Source organism: Colossoma macropomum, unplaced genomic scaffold, assembly GCF_904425465.1.
Source record: "Colossoma macropomum unplaced genomic scaffold, Colossoma_macropomum, whole genome shotgun sequence".
NCBI lineage: Eukaryota > Metazoa > Chordata > Actinopteri > Characiformes > Serrasalmidae > Colossoma > Colossoma macropomum.
Genome location: NW_023494798.1, coordinates 21534802 through 21557932, shown reverse-complemented (window position 1 = coordinate 21557932; position 23131 = coordinate 21534802). Strand labels below are relative to the sequence as shown.

At 39.3% G+C, this 23131-nt stretch overlaps 1 protein-coding gene across 1 annotated transcript in view; it reads right to left on the bottom strand.

Moving 5' to 3' along the window:
- shank3a (SH3 and multiple ankyrin repeat domains 3a) overlaps positions 1-23131 on the bottom strand; it is a 378305-nt gene that overhangs the window by 130445 nt on the left and 224729 nt on the right. Inside the window, exons 10-12 of the mRNA XM_036585771.1 lie at positions 18014-18091; positions 15977-16043; positions 9628-9964 (exon numbers count right to left, since the gene is read on the bottom strand). Of these exons, the coding sequence (XP_036441664.1) occupies positions 9628-9964; positions 15977-16043; positions 18014-18091 (482 nt within the window). The remainder of the gene's footprint in view (positions 1-9627; positions 9965-15976; positions 16044-18013; positions 18092-23131) is intronic.

Sequence of the window (23131 nt, the reverse complement as noted above, 5' to 3'; positions counted from 1 at the left end):
GCTCCAACATGAGTTAACCCCAGCATTCCTCAGCTCCAGCATGCTTTAACCCCAGCGATCCTCAGCTCCAGCATGCTTTAACCCCAGCATTCTTCAGCTCCAGCATGCTTTAACCCCAGCATTCTTCAGCTCCAGCATGCTTTAACCCCAGCATTCCTCAGCTCCAGCACGCTTTAACCCCAGCGATCCTCAGCTCCAGCATGCTTTAACCCCAGCGTTCCTCAGCTCCAACATGAGTTAACCCCAGCATTCCTCAGCTCCAGCATGCTTTAACCCCAGCATTCTTCAGCTCCAGCATGCTTTAACCCCAGCGTTCCTCAGTTCCAACATGCTTTAACCCCAGCGTTCCTCAGTTCCAACATGCTTTAACCCCAGCGTTCCTCAGCTCCAGCATGCTTTAACCCCAGCGTTCCTCAGCTCCAGCATGCTTTAACCCCAGCGTTCTTCAGCTCCAGCATGCTTTAACCCCAGCGTTCTTCAGCTCCAATATGCTTTAACCCCAGCGTTCTTCAGCTCCAGCATGCTTTAACCCCAGCGTTCTTCAGCTCCAATATGCTTTAACCCCAGCATTCCTCAGCTCCAGCATGCTTTAACCCCAGCGTTCTTCAGCTCCAGCATGCTTTAACCCCAGCGTTCTTCAGCTCCAGCATGCTTTAACCCCAGCGTTCTTCAGCTCCAGCATGCTTTAACCCCAGCGTTCCTCAGCTCCAACATGCTTTAACCCCAGCGTTCCTCAGCTCCAGCATGCTTTAACCCCAGCGTTCTTCAGCTCCAGCATGCTTTAACCCCAGCGTTCCTCAGCTCCAGCATGCTTTAACCCCAGCGTTCTTCAGCTCCAGCATGCTTTAACCCCAGCGTTCTTCAGCTCCAACATGCTTTAACCCCAGCGTTCCTCAGCAAGCCTTCTTCAGCTTCAGCACATTCTAGCTTTGTCATACTTTAGCTCTGGCATGAAGCTCCAGCACAGGCTAGCTTCAGTATGCTATAGATCCAACACACTTTAGCTCCAGACTGCTTCAGCTGTAGCACAGCTTGCTCCAAGCTCTTTTGTCAAGTAATGATTTGTTTCGATTTTGAATCAAGGTGCCAAGATGCAATTACAAAACAATTCTCTTGTTAGCAAGTGGTGTTAATGAGTTTCCTAATTTATATTCAAAATTTCATAAAACTATCATGTATTTTATGCAGTGAAGAATCTCTTGCAATAGCAAAGACATTCCATAGCATTATGTAGAATTAAGGATTTCTTACTTGTAGTAAATAAACAGGCAGACAAATTCAGTCAAAATTGTGAATTTTAAACCTTGAATCAATATCACATTTGTCAACATCACATGTAATTTATTACGGAATTACATATAAATATTATAGAGAAATGACAATAATAACACTAGACTAATGCTAAGGGTTAACCTAATGCTGATATTAATATAATGAACATATAACAAGGGAAGCAAATCTTCTTATGAAATAGAGGAATTACATGTTATCACTCCACTAAGAGCTAATGGGAGCACTGTGAAAAGCTCTGAATAAAGGTTATTTGAATAAGTGCCCAAAAGGTCTTCAGGGACTCAGTGTGATGGAATGATGAAATTCACTCCATCCTTCCTCATCATCCTGACCCGCTGTCTGTGGCTTTGTCTCTCTCTCTCTGCCTTTCCAACCTAGGCTAATTGAGTGGACTGGTGTCTCTGTAAGGTCTCTCACTGGACTGTGTGTGTGTGTGTGCGTGCATTTATTGGGTCATTCCATCCTTCCAGCAAATTTGGAGCCACTGCTATCAACAAAAACTCTTAACTCTCTCTCTGTTTACGTGCATCCTCTTTTTCTGTCTCTTTTCTTAATTCTGTTTGTTAAAGAGACGTTGTGATCATAAAGAGAACCATTTAAAGGTTTATGTTCTCTTTAAAAACAGGGTGATGAAAAACTTAAATCATAATAACATGAATTCCATCTGCCTTTTTTTCATGTTTAGTTTTACAACTGCCGTTTTCAAGCCTTTTCTACACTCTTTAAAAAGGGTTCAGTGGTTCATTAGCAAAGGCAGTGGTTCCATACAGAACCATGGCAACTTAAAGAACCACCTGAATGGTTCTTTGTAGTTCAGTTTTTTTATGTGTGCATTTGCATTATGTTGCCCTTACAAGGTTACGATAGAGAGATCCTGTATCCTCTATGGCATAAATATTATAATAACACTATTATTATTATTATTATTATTACTACCATTATTAAGACAAGTACTACTAATAATAATTAGAACAGAAGTAACAACAACTAACAACTATTATTTTTAGTAGTCATATATTAATAACAATAATCATCTTCATTTATTATAATCATTTATACGTAATTACTGTATTATTATTAATAATAATAATAATAATGATAATAGGTTAATTTTAATAATAATAATAGGTTATTTTTATTGCTAATAATAATTAATAATAACAATAGCAGCACCTTGTTTAATCTCCATGACTGAAAACCTGTTATATATGGTTCTTAAAAAGGACCTTTAAAAAATTGTTTAAAAAGCAGCACATGGTTCTATAAGTCCCAGAACCATTGTTTGCTCTAGGTCCTTTTACAGCCATTAAGTAAAACTGAGCAGGAGACAGGGCGTGTGGAGGGAGGAAGGAAGAGAGTATGGATGGAGGACGTTAAAGATGATATTGACCTAGTAACCATCCGCTCAGTCTTTAAAAGCCAATAGAAAATCTGCCTCCTTCCTAACTCTCCTTCTTCCATCCTCCTGCTAGCTGCTGTCTACTGGCAGCGGCAAGGGAGTGGCTTGAGCCTCAGCGATATCCTGAGGGTGGAATCCATCATGGAAGGTTCCAGACTGAACGAGTGCTCTTTCAGAGTGACACCTCATTTACCTGGCCTGCACAAACAAAATGGATTTCCTTTTCTCGTCAATAAATCACTCCATTCTCTCTCTCTCTCCCTCTGTCCGTCTTTCCCTCTCTCTCTCTAAACGGAGCTCATAAATTGGCAGTGTAATGAAACTGCAGAAATGAAGTAAGGCCTGGATGTGGCCCCTTACGTCTCCAGTAGAGGAGCAGCTGTGATGGTGAGAGATGAAGCTTTCGGTGGCTTTCTGTCAGAGGTGCTCACTTAAACACCTTTGCAGTCAGATGAGATTTTTTTTCTGCTCACTCATGTGTCCCCATCAGTTTTATGGTACACATCTAAATCACTCATCTTTTTCTCCAAACATGCATTTTTATTAACAGTGATGTATAGCTACAGTTATTAATGGATACATTTATTTTATGCTTAACAAGACGAATTTGAAAGCTAAAGGTGCTTTAAGTGCCTGCAAAGCCATGTACCTGACATCTGCTATATTCTGCGCTTAGGTACATCCACTACAAGACCAAAAGTATGTGGACACTACTTCTAATTCATAACTCCTCAGACCACCTCTACAGACAAACACAGTAGAATGGGTTGTTACTGAGGAGCTCAGTGACTTTTAACATGACACTGTCATAGGATACCTTTCCAACAAGTCAGCTAGTCAAATCTTTGTTCTGCTAGAGCTGCACCAGCCAACTGCTATTACTGTGAAGAGGTAACATCTAGGAGCTAATACAGCTCAGCTGTGAAATGGTGGGTCACACATTCTCACAGCATGGGACTGACGAGTTCTGAAGCATGTAGAGCGTAAAACTCGCCTGGCCTTGTTTGCAACCCCTACTACAGGGTCCTGAACTGCCTCTGGAGGGAATATTAGCACAGAAATTGTTTGTCAGGAGCTTAACAGATTAGATTTCCATGGCCGAGAAGCCAAACACAAGCCTAAGATCACCATGTATTATGCCAAGCACCAGCTGAAGTAGTGTAAAGCAAACCAGCACTGGACTCTGGAGTAATTAAAACACACTGTCGGGAGTGATGAATCACCCCTGACCACCTGACAGTCTGAAGGATGAATCTGTGGACCTGTGGAGTATGGTGGATTGCCAGGAGAACGCTATAAACCTGAATACATAGTACATACATACTAAAGTTTGGTGGAGGAAGAATAATGGAATCATGGTTTGTGAAATCTTAATGCTACAGCATTCAATGACATTCTTTAAGTGCAAAGTCAAAGTCAAGATTTGTCCACGTTGGTGTGGAAAAACTTGACTGTCCTCCATAGAGCCCTGACATGAACCCCATCCAGCAGACTGTGAGCCAGGCCTTACTGCCCAACATCAGTTCCTTATCTATGATGTATGATGAGAGTAAAAGGAATATTAATGTGGACATTAGCCCACCGTGAAATCTGTGAACGCTTGGTAACCCTTTATTTGATTCCTACCTTTGAAGGGACTTCATAACACATGCATAAGCACAAATAATGCATTTAAAAAGCAATACTTAAGTGTTGAAGAGCTTACATCAGTTTTTGTGAGATGTAAATTGTAAGAGAAAACAGCCTATGAATTATTTCACTTCTTCGTCATGAAGCAGATGAGCACGAAACAATATAAAAACAACATCAATACAATTACAGTGTCATCTGCTTAATAAAGTATGTTATATTATCTGGTAAATAGTGATGGTTATAAAAATGCAAAGCTTATGAATATGTTATAGTGCTAAGGAATGGTAGGTAGCCTTCAAACGAGCTGTTACCAAATGTTTTCTAATGCACTTCACATATAAAACCACAGGACTGACTGATGGCTTTGCCAGTACTATTCTCCTCCATCAAGTCTTATCAAGCTTAATATTTATATTATGTTCTATTGAAAGTATTTTGATAGATGTCAATCTATTCATGAATCAATTCTACCCTCCTATTATATTTTTGTTAAAAGTGGTCAAACAGACAGCAAACTGTCAATCAGACACACAAGCGCTGTTTGTGGATGACCCGGCTGACCCTGGAAAGTTTGGACATGTTTAGACTAAACATGCCATAGCCTCACACCTGACCGCAGGCAGGAAGTAAGTGGGCGGGACTGACGATGCCATTAATTACACACTCCCCTGGTCACCACAGTTACCTTCGGGAGAGACAGGTGGACACAGTCAGAAACAGGGCAAATGACCAGAGAGAGAGAGAGCAAGAGAGAGAGAGCGCAAGAGAGAGAGAGAAAGAGAGAGAGAAAGAGATTTGATGGACGATGCTATATTAATGCAGGAGAACTGACCCCGGGGGCAGAAGCTGATGCTTGAGCCCTGACCATCACATTTATTAACACACACAGCTCTGCCTGCTGACCCTCAGATAATAGGTAGTGATGATTATGAGGGGACAGATATCAGTGCATACTGACAGATGGTTAACTAGGACAAAACACAGCAAACACTTACACCCCCAAATACTTACACCCCTCAGGACCTTACTCTGTGTGTGTGTGTGTGTGTGTGTGTGTGTGTGTGTGTGTGTGTGTGTGTGTGTGTGTGCGTGTGTGTGTCTTAAGCAAAACAGAAAAAGAGCAACACACACACAAACACTGTGAGAGAGAGAAGTGAGAAAAGAGAGAAAGAAAAAAATAGAGCAAGCAAGAGAGTGGGGGAGAGAAAGAGACAGAAGGGGGGAAAGAAAGAAGGAAAGAAAAGAGAGCAAAAGAGGGACAGATGTGTGTAGACAGAGAGAGAGAAAAGAGAGAAAAAAGAAGAAAAACAAAAAAGAAGAAAGAGAAAAGAGAGAAAGGAAAAACAGACAGAGACAGAGAAAGCAAGTACAAATAATGAGAGAGAGACAGAGAGAGAGGGAGAGAGAGAGAGAGGGAGAGAGAGAGAGAGGGGGAGAGAGAGAGCGCGAGAGTGAGAGAGAGAGCGAGAGAGTGAGAGAGAGAGAGCGAGAGAGTGAGAGAGAGAGCGAGAGAGAGAGGCTGTTTTAAATGCCTCTGCTTTTCACAGTACCAGTAGCGTTAATGCAGAAATCAACAGTTATGCATAATGCATCCAGAACAATAGTCGGCTGGGTCAAAGCCTGAAAAAACTACACTGTCAAAGGTGACATGGAGTACTGAGGCAATAATATCCACTAACATCCATGCTAACTCCTTGAATAATTCAAAGAGCTTGTTATTTACATAAGATGTGCAATGAAGACCTTGAATTTCAAATGAAACCATTTCATTTCCTCCACGCTGAAGCAACAAACACTTATAAAGTGCGATGCCCACTCAGCTCTGAAATTACGTCAATCTCCCTAACTGTAATCCTACTGCAATAAATATAAATATGAGACTGAGGACAATACTGCAGCAGAATTCAATAAGAATGTAATGCACGGGTCTCTGTCGCGAGTCTATCCCGCCATGCCCTGTAGTTCAAAGGCAGGGAGAAAAGCCGTCTCATCTGAATATATATTAAATATTTCAACAACATCATAAGTAGGAAGCAATGTGCAGATTGTACAGTGCTTCATGTATCTCCTATGTCTAAGTTACAGCCCTCACAAATTCATGTTAATTCGACAACCGCAAATTTTATCAAGGTAGGGTGGACAAGAGGGGCCATTTAAGAAGATATCATTGCAGAATTGATTTAAAAAAACAACACTAAAGCTTCAAGGTTTGCCTTTCTTTCCATTCTAGCATTAACAGGCCAAAAGTATCATATTGTTATTTTATTTTATATACAATTATAACTTTTACAATGCAGATTTACATATTATGATATTTAGGGGCAATTTAAGATGGGTTATTCAATGTTTTAAGTGTTTTGGGTACAAGTATAAGTTAATAAATGGTAACACTAATTATCTTAATCTAGCATTTTACAGGCTTAATCTTAATCCAGCATTTTACAGGCTTAATCTTAATCCAGCATTTTACAGGCTTTGAATAATGTATTGATATTTCTGAATGAGTACCTGAACACTCATTCTCAAAACCACTCTTAAAACAATACTTACAGCACTGTGCAAAAGTCTGAGGCCCTTCGTTTGTTTAATTCCAGTCCAAATGGCCTACAAGTGCAGATTACTTATTTTTCAGAACTCTTTTCTGTGGAGATTAGATGTCAGATAATCGACTATATGAGGAAGGAGACAGTCAAAGGAAGATATGTAAAGAACCAGCAGTTTCTAAAACTGGAGTTAAGAAATTATTAAAAGATATAGAGAATACAGAACTCATTGTCACAGTGCAAGACCTGATAGACCACCAAACTGTCCCCATCAAATAAACAGTATCTTCAAGCCTCATCTTTCAGAGATCAGAGAAAATCAAGCTCCACTCTTACTTCACATCTGAAAAAAATCCACTGGTGTTTCTGTCCATCCTTGAGAAAACAACAACACTGAGTCTGAAAGGATGTGTAGCTGTCGAGAAGCTGCTACTGAGGGTGCTACTGAAAGGGCATATGTAAAAAAGAAACAACAAGATGATGCTGGTGTTCCCAGAACAATGGACTGTCCACTCCAGAGGCCAGACCTCAACATTATTAAGTGTGTTTGGGATTCGTGAGAAGCAGAAAGTGCAATCAACCTCCAAGCCTGAACTTTGGAGGTGTGAAAAAAGATCTCTGCAGATTTCTTTAAAAACTGAAAGCAAGTCTCCTGAAAAGAATGGAAGCTGTAATAAAAGCAAAGAGTGAACACACTAAATACTGACAAAATTATGTTATATTTGGTTGTTGAAGCTTCTGTATCATTTTCTGTTAAATATATATATATATATATATATATATATATATATATATATATATATATATATATATTACCTTTATTTCATCACACTTGAAAGGTCGTTCTGACTGGAAATTAAACAAATGAAGGGAGGTCTCTTTGCACAGTATTGTATGTTTCACAATTAACCATAATTTTAAGCAGGGTTGTTACAGATGATGGATGGTGATGATCACTAAGTTCTCAAAACTGAAATGATTCATCAAACGTGTTGTAACTCCATGGCAGGGTCGGGATAGCTACTGAAAAAAATTGTGGCTAGCTATTTTGTAGCTACTTTCCCAAAATTTGTAGCTAGCTACAATTTAGCTACTTTTCCAGAAAAAAAGTAGCGGCTACTTTTTCGCTACTTTTTGAAAAGTAGTGCACTACTTTTTAGCTACTTTTTGAAAAGTAGCGCACTACTTTTTAGCTACTTTTTGAAAAGTAGTGCACTACTTTTTAGCTACTTTCACAGCACGATTGTCAGAATGATATCCAACAAAGACTTCGACTAAGTAAAGGCAAAGTCAATCATTCCAGGTTTTTCCTGACAAAAATCAACAAAAATAGCTGGATACAAACCAAACAATTTTGTGCAAAGCACTGTCAACTGTTGAAATAAAACTGCTTCAATTCAAACATTTCAGCAAGATATGTACAGACATGACATTCAGAGTCTTAAATTAAACTTCAGCAACACTTCAGCCTCAAAATTCTTATCAGTGACCCTGGCTCTGCGCAGTACTGTTAGTAATAGTCTGTTATGAAAATGCTTTTTTTGCTTTAGCTAAGCCAGGGGTCAGCAACACGTGGCTCTTTTACTGCCCTGCGGCTCCACAGCAGAACCAGACTTTTAGGTAAAATAACAATCATCCTTTGCTGTAAAATGAAGCTCTGTTGATCGTTATAACACACAGTTCTAACACAGTTTTCACAATAAATGGTCTTAAACGCTGGAGTTAATGAATAACTGTTAATTCACCAATGCTAAAGGTTGGTGTGCAGACTGCTGGCCACAGCAGCGCAGATAACAGTCTCACCTAGCTAGTGGCTAACAAAACAAAACACTAAAGCTGGTTTCCTGATATGTTTAATCTGCAACCAGAAACTGTCAAACACTAAGTCGCGAAGCTGAAGTCAGCTTCTCATTCTCCAGCATCTTGTTCGAATTTTCCCGTTCCACCTCAAATGGCACAGCAGTACATTCTGGCCCCTCAGGCATCATTTAAGGTGGAGCGGGACAATTTGAACAAGAAGCTGGTGAATGAGAAGCGACTTCGTAAAAAGCCAAACGTTGAGAGACATTTTAAAAGAAACTCTACTTTCGCAGAAAAGTTTCCTGACTGAGATATGAGAAAAGTGGCTACAGCTGACCTAAAGCTTAAAGCAGAGCAAAGTAAGTCTGCATTTTCGTTTATATTTTTAGCCTGTACTAGTATAACAGCACACACTGAGACATATTTACAGCCAAGATAAAATTTTGTGCTGAGTATTTTCCTTGTTCAATAACTTCTTAGGCATCTCTTCTCTTTTAGCTTTAATGGTCATGTGAAAAGCAGTGCAGTTCGTAGAGCATTGACATGCAAGCTTGGCATGAAGTGATGATTCTTTCAACTAAACAAGCTATCCTATCATTTATAACACTTCCATATATAATCAACAGTTGTTCTAATATAAGGGCCTTTGCTGCAGTATGAGGCATTCTTGATGCTATACAAATCTGAAACCTGTGAAGTTAAACAGAATCATTTTATAGACTGAAAACAGATTGTAAAATTTTCAGTGACGATTCTAACCTTTTTAATGGCAGTGTAAGTCTGTGCTTGTGGTTGTTAATCTAATAAAGAAAGTGATGTACCGTCATTTCAAAAAGAGGATGTGGCCTTATTAACAAATACACTGTATTACATTTGCAATCCTATAATTTTTGTTTACAGCAGTATAATATATGGCAAATGACAGCGTGTTATCATTGTGTCGAGGTATTGGATGCTCACCTGAGGCGTCCGCGGCTGTGGCCGTGTGGGAGTGGGGGGTGTCTGCGCAGGGTGTGTATGTCGGGCTCCTCGCTGACGCGGTGCAGGGAGGGTGAGCGGGAGTGGGAAGAGCGTGAGCTGCCTGTGCTTTGCAGACTGCCGTCTGCTGCCTCGCCCCCGGGGGGCGCTAGAGGAGGCAGACTCCGCAGAGAGGGCACGGGCGAATGGGTGGGGCCAACTTCTGCCCCATTCAGGTTGTTGTCGGAGGCGGAGCGAAGCAGCGAGCGTGATGATGTCAGAGTCCCACCTCCAGTCACACGCCGGCGGTTCGTGTAGGAGGGCGTTTCCCTGAAAGGCACTGAAAGACACAATCAGTGTTCAGATTGGATCAACGTCAAGAGAACTCAAAATGTCGTTTCTCAGGATATGAAAGCAAATGATCAGAAAGATTCAGAGATTTGCTCTGAAGTTACACTGATAATGTAGTAATGGAAGCGTATGACCACCAATTAGCATCGTGCTAACTGTGTGCAGTATTTAAGTATTATGCTGGTATTTAAAAACTGATGACACATTCCACCCATTTATATTTTACAGGGGCTCACATACTAGTGGAATGGGCCCTCTGATAGAAAGAGAAAAAAATCAGAGCCAGGAAAAACTAAGCGTGATAATGGCTCAGCAACAGCTAAGAGTTACAGAGAACACATTCAATTTCAACCTTCAGTCTAACACAAGTCACTCAACTTTGTACTTGGAAACACCCTCTAAACAGGCATCATTTAGCACTAGTAGCTGGAACCAAGCCTGTGCTGAGTGGCAAATTTGTCCAGCTAACTAAGCTAACTAAGTTATTGCAGTACAAACGTCCATTACTTGTTAGCATTAGCTTTATAGCTCCACTGCAAAACTAATGAAACAAATTTCAGACATCAAACATGTCTTGTATGATCAACTACATTTGGGACACATTCAGAGTGTAAAACTGGTTACTGCTTTATAAAAGGGGTAAATGGAAAGCAGGACAGCACATTTTAAACTAAAAAAAAACTACACTCAACCATTTTATCTAGTTAGAACTGGAACTGGTTAGTTTTCAGTTTTTATCTAAGAACTTCAACCATAAGGAACTTAGGTGGTCTTTTTTTGCAGTTTTACTCTAGTACTAATTTTGCATTTAAGTGGCATTATCTACCTTTTCCTCTGTGCTATAATTATGTTCACAGCTCTCTTATGTTCTCCCAAGAAAATGCCCCAACTAATTCGGTTATCTTAAGTCATTTCATGAGAACTTGCATCAAATGTGAAACTTCAAAGCTCTACCATTCATACATTATTACTGCAACACAGTTTGTCATTATGGAAATGTACCTTTGTGATCTGGTGCCATTCTAATTACTGATTCCCCATGATCTGAGGAGAAATGAAGAACGGCTATGTTCTATGGTAAAAACACTGCTGTCACCTGAATAGATCTCAGCTCCAACCAATCAGAGCAACAGGCAGCCACTACCATCTTGCCACAGAGAAAGTTCTTATGACTGATGGCACTAATTCCTGTAACCATTTAGTTGACTGAAGTACTCCCTCTCTCACTCTCATGACTGACTGAAAACATGTGAGTCAAACTATGAGTCACCAAATAAAAGCAATTTTAAGTACAGTACATTTTGTGTGCTTACCCTGCCAATCACTATACTCCTCTAATGCACTCTCATCACTGCTTTCTCTCAGTTTAATGATGTCAGCTGTCTTCTGCAGCGTGAGCTATGTGGTTTAGATGTTCCGAACAAAGTATTTAGACTACAGTTCTCAAAAATATGAAGTTCAAAATGTATTTTCTTTGGGGTGATATAAAGTCTCGATAATTTCTATTATATATCTTTATATCTTTGATCTTTATTTTCTAGCTGATCTTCTTTAACCTGATTGTATTCACACTGTTTCTAACATGTAATGAAGGTGCCTACTGTGTGTCTTCTGAAGATGTAGGTTGCTTCATGATTGAAGGACCGTATAGTTGGTTCTGGCTTTCCATGTGTTCTAATAACATCACAGGGAGAACCTGATTTGTCCATGCTGAAGTAACTGTTAGACTAAGAGCCCTATTATTGCATGTATAATCAATTAGTTTCAGTGCTTTTTTCGCTTTAGTCTGGTACAGTGTAAACATTTTATTTTGCTAAGTTCAAATCCAGCCAGTCCGCCAGCAATAATCTTGCATTTCTCTTTTAAACTTTGACTTCAGTGAGATAGAAATAGCCGGCTATGTGTACGTTACATAATACTCCATATGCTTACCAGGTGAACTAGTAGAAAGCACATTCAAAGAAGGCTTTAAGTCATTTTTGAATGTGAAATGGCAAATTTTCAGGGTAAATTTCTTATATATTTGGAATATTCTTTGAATATTGTCTTAAAGGGCCCATATCCTACATTTAATTTTCCTTAGGGTCCACCTATCATTTACGTGGATGTGTGTACAAAAAATTCATAATTGATAAGTCATAATTCATTTTTACATGACCACTTTCCAACCTTTCTCTATGCCTTAGAATTAAACAGGCTGTTTGTATTACTGTATCCTCAAGACTGATAAGATAAAGGAGCTCTGTTCTCATTGGTTGTCCTGTATTCACAAAGCACTCAAGAGCTGAAACACTCCTTAGAACTTCAACATGAATGGAAAAGGCTAAACTGCTGTAGACTGAACAGGTGGATAAATTTAAGTGAGTTTGTGACATCACAGAATCACTGAATTCAAAATAGGCTGTTTTTCCAGCTTAGTGAACAGTTATAAAACTAACAATATTTGCAAATGACTTCAAACCCCTTTACTTAAAAAAGCAAGGGAAATTTATTTTCCCACAATATGGGTCACAATAAGTTTAACATCAATATATAGAATGTAATTTAAAAGTAAACATTAATAAACACTAAGTACATCTTTCACAGTTTTAGTGGAAGTACAGTATGAATATTTATGTCAAAGCTTGAATATATTCCAAATTGTGTAGATAACAATTACTCATTAAAAGCCAAATCAGCTGAAGAATTACTTTCCCTCTAAACAAACAGTGTACAGTGTGTCACCAAAGAGGAGCAATTTGTTTCTGGTGTCTGAATTCTGCAGTGAGGTCTCTTGAGGCCAAATAAGAAGTGAAGACATCCACTCAAGGCCTCTCTGTAAAATGGGTTTAAATCTTTTCCTCCACTTGCCATCCATTCCCGGTGAAAAGGCCAAATGTCCAATCACACACAGAGACCCCTCACTCACACTCACTCAGTCTCTTTCTCTCTCTCCCCCCCAGTGAAGGATGTAGTGAAAGAGGGAAAATTAGAGATTGAGAGAGCCAAGAAAATAGATACAGGCGTGAGGAAGAGAAAGGGGTGAGGAGTGTGACATCAATGAATTCTAATGATGAAACACCATCTTTCCCCTCTGAAAGACGATGTGTAAGGCTTGGCTAGTTTTCCAGAGGGTTTAAGTTTCAGTTAAGTAGATAAGCTTTAGGAGTGTCCTGCTGGGCTGTCATTGGCTGGAATCACCAACATCTGTCTAAGCCTGGGAGGTAAATGCTGCTTCAGCTCAGCTCCACGATACTAGCACTGAACACTAATGCATGTGACCCTTCAGCGACAGCTTGCTGAATACACCAGCACTGGTGGCTAGAGCATTAGCCTTAGAATTAACTCAGGCTATGTTCACATTACCAGGCTGAAGTGGCACAAACCCCATTTTCTGCCTTCATGTGACACAGATCTGATCTTTTCAGGTTTGACCTGAGCCACTTTCATGATAATATCCAATTTGTGGCCATGCAACCTTAACGAGAATGCTCACTCACATGTTTTTTTTTTGTTACTGTGCACATTCTATCATTCAACGTTAACGTGGGAGCAGCACCTAACCTAAAGTTAGTGTCAGTAAATGCTACAAAAGCTATGCATCTGACCCTTTTTTTCTCTCCATTTAGTAATGAACAGCTAAGAACTGTTGAGAGCTAATTACCTTCATGAGAAAGGCTTGTTCTGCTGGTTAGTTTGTTGTTTATGATGCTTGTGGTTCATTCATGTGAGATTTTGGATTAGGGTGTGCGCATGCAGGTCATTTCAGGACACAAGTTCATTCACATTAATGATGGATTTGAGTCACAAACCTACACATTGGATCTGAGCTATAAATCTGAAGTGAACAATGAGGCTTGTAATGTGAACGTCTTAACACACAACCTACATGCAATGCATATGGAATTCATTATGGTTTGTGGTTGTTAAGTGTGGTCAGTTTCTGACATCACAACAATTAGATTTTATTTTTTATTGTTTAAGTAACGACTAAGCGCATAATAAAATCTCAAATTTTACAACAGTTTAAGTTTCAGGCCAAAATCAGATGCATATTTCCCCACAAAATTGCCGCACAAGCCTAAACAAGCTGTTTATTGGCTGTATGCCTAGCAAAAAACAAAACATGCTTCTCTTTCTCATGCATGTGCATTTAAGGGAGGGCAGTACAAAACATAGGAGGGTCACACAAAAAGTTGGTGAAACTATAACACATGCAGTTGATTTCATATTCTGCTCCATTTACTAAAGTCTGAGTCTGAGCCACAGTGGATGGTACTGTGCAGATTTTTGCCTGCCTTTTAAACCCAAGTGTGAATTTGCATTAGAATCTCAAAACACATGGTGGGACACTTTAACAATTGCAGGAGTCACAGCAGTTAGAAGGAGGAACAAGCCTCGAACATGTGCTGAAACAATGTTTACCAATCAGAATAACACTGTTTAAACTCTTAGAACCAGATGGACATGAGGGAGAAGACGCAGCACAAAATTTATTGACAGAATAAAATAATGCCCCTGTAGACTGTTTTAGTGGGAAAGAACTGGTTTTGTTTTGCTCCAGCTTGTTCACATCTCCATTATCACACTGTGCCTTTTAAAGCCTGCGCCTCACGAGCAAGCTGTTACTTTGTGTGATAAGCTACAGTCTTAGTGAATCCAGTGTTGAAGTAGAGGAATACAGTAGAGGTATACTGAAAATAAAACAATTTTAAACTATTGTTCCGTTTGAAATTAGCTTGAGAATTGTATTTTTGGCCAAAAAACTTGCACATGTTGAAATGGACATTTGGCCTTTTCACAGAGAATGGATGGCAACCCTGTTTCCAAAAAAGTTGGAACATTGTACAAAATGTAAATAAAAACAAAATGAAAATAATGTGCAAATCATTTTAACCCTATATTTATTTGAAAATGGTACAGACAACGTATTACATTTTATTTATTTTTTTTAAATAAATGTCCATTTAAAAAATTGAGACTAGGACAACAAACGACTGGTAAAGTTGTGTAATGCTAAAAAAAACCAAACACCTGGTGGAACATCTCACAAATAATTAAATTAATTAGCAACAGGTCAGTAACATTATTATATAAAAAGAGCATTTCAGAGAGACTTTGAAAGTCTTTCAGAAGTAAAGATGGGGAGGGGCTCACCACTCTGTGAAAGACCATGTGGAGAAAAAAACAGAACAACTCAAGAATAACATTTCTCAAAGTAAAAGACGTCAAAGAACTTTGGGATTTCATCAGCTGTGGTACACAATCGCATTTAAAGATTCACAGAATCTAGAGAAATGTCTGTATGCAATGGACAAGGCTGAAAACCAATATAGGACGGTCATGATCTTTGGGCCCTCTGCATTAAAAAGACGTGATTCTGTAGTGGAAATCACTGCAAGGACTCAGAAACACTTCTGAAAACCATTGTTTGTAAACACAGAGCATTACTGCATCCACAAATGCAAGTTAAAAGTCTACCATGCAAAAAAACAACCCATATATGAACAGGATCCAGAAACACCACCACCTTCTCTGGGCCTGAGCAGAGCTGCAGCAACTGGTCTCCTCAGTTCCCAAATGCTTACATTGTTGTTAAAAGAAGAGGTGATGCAACACAGTGGTAGACATGCCCCTGTCCCAACTTTTTTGAAAAACATGGCTGGCACCAAATTCAAAACGAGTATATATTTAAAAGATACGTTGTCCTTAATTATAGGGTTTAAATGTGCACAAATTTGCACATCACTGCATTCTGTTTGCACTTTTACACATTTACACTTTGCACAGCATCCCAATTATTGGAAACAGGGTTGTATTATTATTTCTCATAACTGAGTTTAAAATATCAATATTGATGCATTTCATATCAATGTATTATGCTGCATCAGTGCATTTTTAAATTGCTAGTGTCTGTGTCATGATACATTCTAGCTGCATCAACACAATGATCATCTGACTGTATAATGTATGTGAAGACAGACCATCAGAGTCCAAACAGGGAGATATTCAGTTTACTTACCAACATCTGATGCTTTGTGAACTTTTATAATTTCTGCCAGGTCAAAGTTTCCTGCTATGATAGCCACCTAAAGAAAATAAAGAGAAACAGCAATAAATGAGGCACATGTTTTTGTGCCAGTGTCTTCAATTAGCAACTAATTACTCCAAATATGGCCACCCACACATTCACATGATCACACCTGCAACGATGTTGCATAACATTCAAATTACACAATGCTGTAGGTCTAAAGCATTATTATAAAGTAGAACGCTGAATACTGCAACATGGGTTAAGGGAGTGCAACTGTAGATACAGCTTGAGTTTACTGTTGGTATGGAAACATGGCAGAGTCACACTAATGATACATAAATCAGCGGCACAATTAACACTCTGCCTCTCTCTGCCTCTCCATCCCTTCCTCTCTCTGTTCTCTCTCCGTTGTTCTGTCTGAACATGAGGGCTAATTAGCTTTTCTTCGTTAAAGGGCTGCATCTGACTTTGGCAGCTGTCTAATGGCTCCTCTGTTGGTTTGTGCAGCAGCGCCATGTTGCCCCCCCATCCCTATGTACAAACAAATTAACTTTGATCTGTGCTGGAAATCTGTGTCAATGTCAATTGGAGCAGGAGTTCAAACAGGAAGCACTGGCTATGTGTGCCATGCCTGAGGTGACACACAGCAACATGAGTATGCTTTTGGCATGTACAGCTTCATATAGCACTTAACCATCAGTCTATAGACATAACCCCCACAAGCCCCCCCACCACAACCTTTGCTGGCAGTAGACAGTGGGGAATTCTGAAAAGCTGAAAATCTCCAAGTTGTTAAAAATAAGTTGGTAATAACCAATAAAACTCAAAAGGCCTGTGTTCTACACTCTTCTTGTATTGTATTTTTTTCACTCAAAGTACACTTAAGTACAGTTTTTATGTATCAAATACAGTCACAACTTATTTTTGTATGACTATTTTTAATTGCTTTTTTTAAGCTGTTTTAATTACTTTAGGACTGATGTGATGTGATGTGTAGGACTGTGTGAAGACTTCCATTCTCATCGACTGTCCAGAGAGAAATGTGGAAGAAACTATTAATTCAGACTAAAGTCCTCAATGACCCTGGAAAAACAAACTTTAGCCACTTCTGCCATATATCTGGATTTGTTCCCTTTCTTCTCAACAGTCATGAACAGTACAGCATTTAATTATTTTTCCCACCATCTTTCATTCCAATAACTCAGACAATAGCTACAGACTGTCTGCAAACCAACACTCCCCATCAATTTAACATTAATGGGTGGGTTATAGGTCGAATAGGCAGGCATATATAAATGTGGCCATGGTTGTGACATCACCATAATAATTTCAAAACAGGCTGCTTTTGCTGCTTAATTTCCATATACAGACTCTATCCAGTGAATGGGACATTTTGAAACTTCAACATTTACATGAGGGGTGTCCAGTCTTATCTGCCAAGGGCCAACGTGGCAGCAGGTGTTCATTCCATAAAAAGCAGGAGCATACCTGATTAGTTTATTCACTTAGTCTCAGGGTTCAAGTGATCATGTGTGCTGTGTTTGTACTATTTACTTCATTGAGTGTCCATCTATGGAAGCTAAGCAGCCAAAACATACAAGCACAACAATTTTTTATTTACAAAACACACAAAAAAACAAACAAGGATAAACAGTTTTAGCACCACGATAAGATCAGCGGTTGCTTCAGATTCTGGGGCACAGCAGTTTCCTTCAGTGTCATGATGTCAGCAGCTAAAAAAAGGCTTTACGCACCTTCAGACAGGCCCCTGCTGAAATGATTAGTCAGGCTTATCAGCGGCATTCTGCAGTTGTGTTCATATCTCAGTGAGAGCATTCAAAAGGTATCATTCCCAAAAATAACACTTCATCAAACGTGATGAGCATTAGGGTCTACAAATCAGGGGAAGAGCTGGCCCAGTGGTTAAAGCAGTGGAGTGTCAGAGAGATGGCACGCAGTGAGAGGTTCAATCTGTTTGAGTGAGCTCCACATGGTTTCAGAGGAGCGCTGAGGCTTTGTTCTCACCTGGAAGGCAGTTTGGCTGTTGTAGTTTTTTATCTCTTTATTCGCCCCTCTGAACAGCAAAACCCGCGCACAGCTATCCTAGAGGGGGGAGAGAGAGAGAGAGAGAGAGAGAGAGAGAGAGAGAGAGAGAGCACAAAAAGAGAAATATGAAGAGAGAAGGAGGGAGAGTAAGAAACAGAGGGAGATGGAGAAGAGAGAAAGGGAGAAGAGAGAAAGAGAGAGGGAGAAAAGAAAGAAAGCAAAAGAGTGAGAGGGAGAAACAGAGAGAGAGCAAGAATGAGGAAAGAGAAAGAGAGAGAGAGAGAGAGAGAGAGAGAGAGAGAGAGAGAGAGAGAGAGAGAGAGAGGCTATCATGCTGCTGTTTTAATGTCACAGTCTCTCTCTGGGCGGCTGAGCAGCAGTGAGAGTTTAAAAGGCCAGGAAAGAGCAGCCAACATCTGGCCCCTCTCCCTCACTCTCTCTATGCTGTCTGTCTGTCCCTGAGCAGAGGCCACGTTTTCACACTCTCTCACACACACAGACACGCACACACACGCACACACACACACACACACACAGTAGAGGTGTTTAAAGTGAGCGTACGTCTGCTGGGATTTGTGTCCTAGTTTCCTAACTGTGGTAGTTAGTGGGGAATATTACAGCAGTCTCCACCTGCTCCTCAAAAGCCTCAGTGTGTGAGTCTAAATGCTTAATCACTAATCACACATGCTCTTTCTAATGCTTTCATGCTCCATCTCTCCATTCAATTCTGCTCAATTCAAATTAGCTCAATTCAGGGGGCTTTTTTTGCTGTGGAAAATAAAGCTGCATTTGTATTACCAAAATGTAGGTTACAAAGTTTGAGAGCATTAAAAGAATAATAATAAATAAAAGTTATAAATAAATAAAATAATAAATAAATGAGCAAAAAGACCATTTAGTTTGAACAACACCATTGCAAAACTGCATCTCTGCAACTACAAAAGCATAAGAAATCTCGATAACACTTTGCTTGAAACCTACTACATGTCAAACACGTCATGGCAGATGTCATATGCTGTCATGAGTGGTCAGGATAGATTATGTTAAATGACATGGCAGTGACCTGTTTACCATTAATGGTCATGACGTGTCATATTGCTGGATGTCATGACGGCTGACTAGAGTAAAAACATGTGACTGATATATTACTGGACATAATCTGTCAAATTATGACAGCATATGACATCTGCAATGACATACTTATAGCATGGTTATGTCAGTGTTGTGTAGCAGGGTTCAAGTAGTGTTAATGAAATCGGCCTCTCTCACATGCTGAAATAAAGCGGCTGACCTTGTTCTATGTTAAAGATATGAACAGTAAGGGTGTGGATGTGTCACATCTGCTGTCTGCATTTGACTAACTCTGTAGGATCTGGTGATGCCTTGCTAAAAAAATCAATATGTAATTTCAGCCACAGACTGAATTAAGAGAATAATGATTGAGCTGCTCTATCACACTGAGACTATAAAGACCTCCAATTTGCCCACAATCTCACCTTTTTCTTTCTTTCTCTCTCTCTTCTGAAATAACACATAGTAGGTTCCCATAATACATTCATCTATATGATTGCACGACTCATTTAATAATAGCACTCAAAATAAAGAGCACATTAGAGTCTGTCTGTAGCACTGGACAGCATCAAAGGGCAGGCACGTATAATATGCAGTTTAACATGTTCTATTACACTACAGACAATATAGATATATCAGAGATACAGTCAATAGGTGCCCTCTACTGTTGAAACTTCAGAATGGCAGCACTCTGAGTCTCTCTGCTGCTACTACTACTGCAACGACAGAGAAGGCCTGAGAGCCAGTTACTGTAACTGCATACTTCATTGCATTAACTGGCTTACTAAATAACGCAGGAGGCCTTTCAGAGTGAGAGCGCTACAGAGAGTGTTTAACCACAGTAACTAAAATCACTAATGAAGCTCAACTCGACTGCCCATAGTTAATAACTAAGCTTAATCATACAAATGCAGCTCATTTGGAACAAGTTGTGTCAATGAACGAGTAGAGCAGGAATGCTGGTTTAAGTGGTGATGGTCCTCATCATAGAGCCGAGCTCCTGAAAACAAGTATCATCAATGTAATCAACTCTGATAAACAAAACATCCAGCATAAATTAAGAGATCCTTATTAGTCCCACAACAGGGAAATTTCACCTCTGCAGTCTAACCCATCCGTACACCACATACACAATAGTGAACACACACTTGCCCGGAGTGGTGGGCAGCCCTATCTGCAGCGCCCGGGGAGCAGTTGGAGGTTAGGTGCCTTGCTCAAGGGCACCTCAGTCATGTACTGTCGGCTCAGGGGATCAAACCAGTGACCTTCGGGTCACACGGCTGGTTCCTCAACCTCCAGCCCACGACTGCCCCCATTTATAGCATTAATACATAAACATATGTATTAATGCTATAATATATAAATGTATTCATTGTACAAGTGGATTATTTCTGATTGGATTTGAACACTTTATGGCACTTTAGGGCCTGACCGATTTAAAAAATTTATGGCTGAGATCAACTTTATGGGGCTAAATATTTGGTTATCTAATAACACCAGACAATATAATACTGTATTTAAAAGTTTATCAATTTTATAGTTCATACTATATGATTTTTAGTTTAACAGCGCTTTATTGACTGATTGTCAGTTCTCAATGATCACACTTCTTAAAAGGTTGTAAACCTTTGTATATTTTTATATAATCTCTAAACACAGTAGACACACTGTAGACACACTGTAACTGAAGAACAGCAACATAACAGCATTAAATAACAACATAAACAGTCTGTTTAGCAGGTGGGGGAGGGCCAAGGCTACAACACACACAACCCCAAAAGTCCCTCTCTGTCTGAACAAAACATTTTATAAATTAGAGTATTCATTTTTTTTATCTTAAGTGTTCGATCCATGTATGTCAATGTTCATTCCATATATATCAATGTTCATTCACTATATCTCAGTGGAACAAAGATTGATATATATATGGAATGAACATTGATAAATATACAATGAACATTGATATATATGGAATATATATTCATTTTTACTGCTTTATTATCATTTTTAATAGTGTTCCTCTCTTATAACTGTATTTTTCTTGTATTTTTTTTTCATTAATGTGGGCATAATCAATGAAAATAAACAAAAATAATCACATCATTAACTATTTTTTTTGTTTTTTTTTAAGACTTTGAACTAATGAATATTGTATTCTAAAATCTTTCTAAAGGATGGGCTGGCCCTGGGCAGAGACAGTGTTTGTCAATGTGTAGGAGTGAAGAATTGTGCCTCTAAGGTTAGAGAGTGAACGCACTATTTGTCTATGCTTCAGTCTTCTCTTCCTGTTTGTGTGTGTGTGTGTGTGTGTGTGTGTGTGTGTGTGTGTGCATGGCTGAGTTGAGCTTAATGGTGCATGCTAAGATCGTAAATGTATGATGCACTGTTAATGACTACACACAACAAGCATGCCTTGCCTCTTTGCTAGATTACATGTGTGGTAGTTTGGGCCGTAAAGCAGCCACAATTAGTTTGCTTATGACAATAATTAACACTGACCATAAACAGTTCCCTTTCATCCTCTGTGAAATTATCAATACATACACTGTCTTTAAAATGAATGGGGACACCTACAGTACAATGCAAAAGACCACCCTTTACAGCCATGAAGTATAAATTACTCCTTTTTTAACATAAGGAAAAAGCAAAAAAATATTTTACAGAAAATTACACAGAAGCATTTTTTTCAGTATTTAGTGTGTCCATCGTTTGCTTTTATTACATCTTTCATTCTTTTCAAGAGACTTGCTTTTTGTTTTTCAAAGAAAAAGGGTGGTCTCTGACTTTTGCACTGTATTAAAAATGGACATACATGGAGATTTTTTTTTTCCCAGAGAAGGACAAGTGTCCCCAAACTTTTAATAAACAGTGTTCACACACAGACAAACACACACAGTCCTCCACTTCCTGATCAAGTGGTGTATTCTCCTGACTGGTTCCCTGGTGGGAGGAGTGTGATTCTCTCCTCTGTCTCTCTATCACACACTCCTCAGGAGCTGCTTTCCTCTCTTCAATATCAGCCACATTTCCACTCTCACTCGCTCTCTTCTTCCACTGGCTCAGTCAGATACTACAGTAATGTGTCTTTACCCCCCAGTGCTGAGGCTGCTGAGGCCCACTCACAGACACTGTCTGGAACTGATCCACAACTAAACACTCATCTACTACACTCCCCTATACTCCTTAAAGCTCCATTATTGCTGAACAAACACAAACACATAAACAAACACAAACACACACTCACACACAGTCAAAAAGGTTTTGTGGGACACCTTGCCATTTTTTGAATACTCCAATTAACACTTGATTTTTGTTGTTAGTTTTCTATTAAAGGGCCGTATCCTTCTTTATTGTTTCTCCCTGAGATCCGCCTTTGACATTTGAATACTTTCACATACAAAAAATCATACTTTACATTTATTCTGTATGAAGAGCAGAATTTGCCTACATAATGATTTGAGTTTTCTTTTAAATACTATTTTTGAAAGCACATACTAAAATCATTTTTCCCCAAAGGTAGTTTAACATTATCTAGAACCTGCAGACTAGATTGAAATCCTTTCCTCACAAAATTGGCACACAGGCCCTTAGGTTTTAAGGGGATAAGGGCCTGTATTACAAAGAACGCTATTGATTCAAAACAGTTTAAAAAGCTAAGAGTCCTCAACATTTTGAAACACACACATACACACACACACACACAAGGTGTTTAAAGTACAAACACACACTGTTTGTGCAAACACACACCATATTTGTTTAGCAGCTCCTGTCTCTCAGCAGCTCTCGGGGCTGTTGAATTGTCTCTGCTAATACTAGCACTTTGCTCTCACACATCTGTGCTGTCTGAGTGATGTATAATAGCTTCTAGTGTGTGTGTGTGTGTGTGTGTGTGTGTCTGCATGCACATGTGCGTGTAGTCTCAGTATGTTAGCTGAATAGAGTGAGCTGATGAAATAAATAAATTCTCTTACAACACAATAAGAGAATATAGCACAGCTATAAAACCGGTATAAAACAGCACTAGCC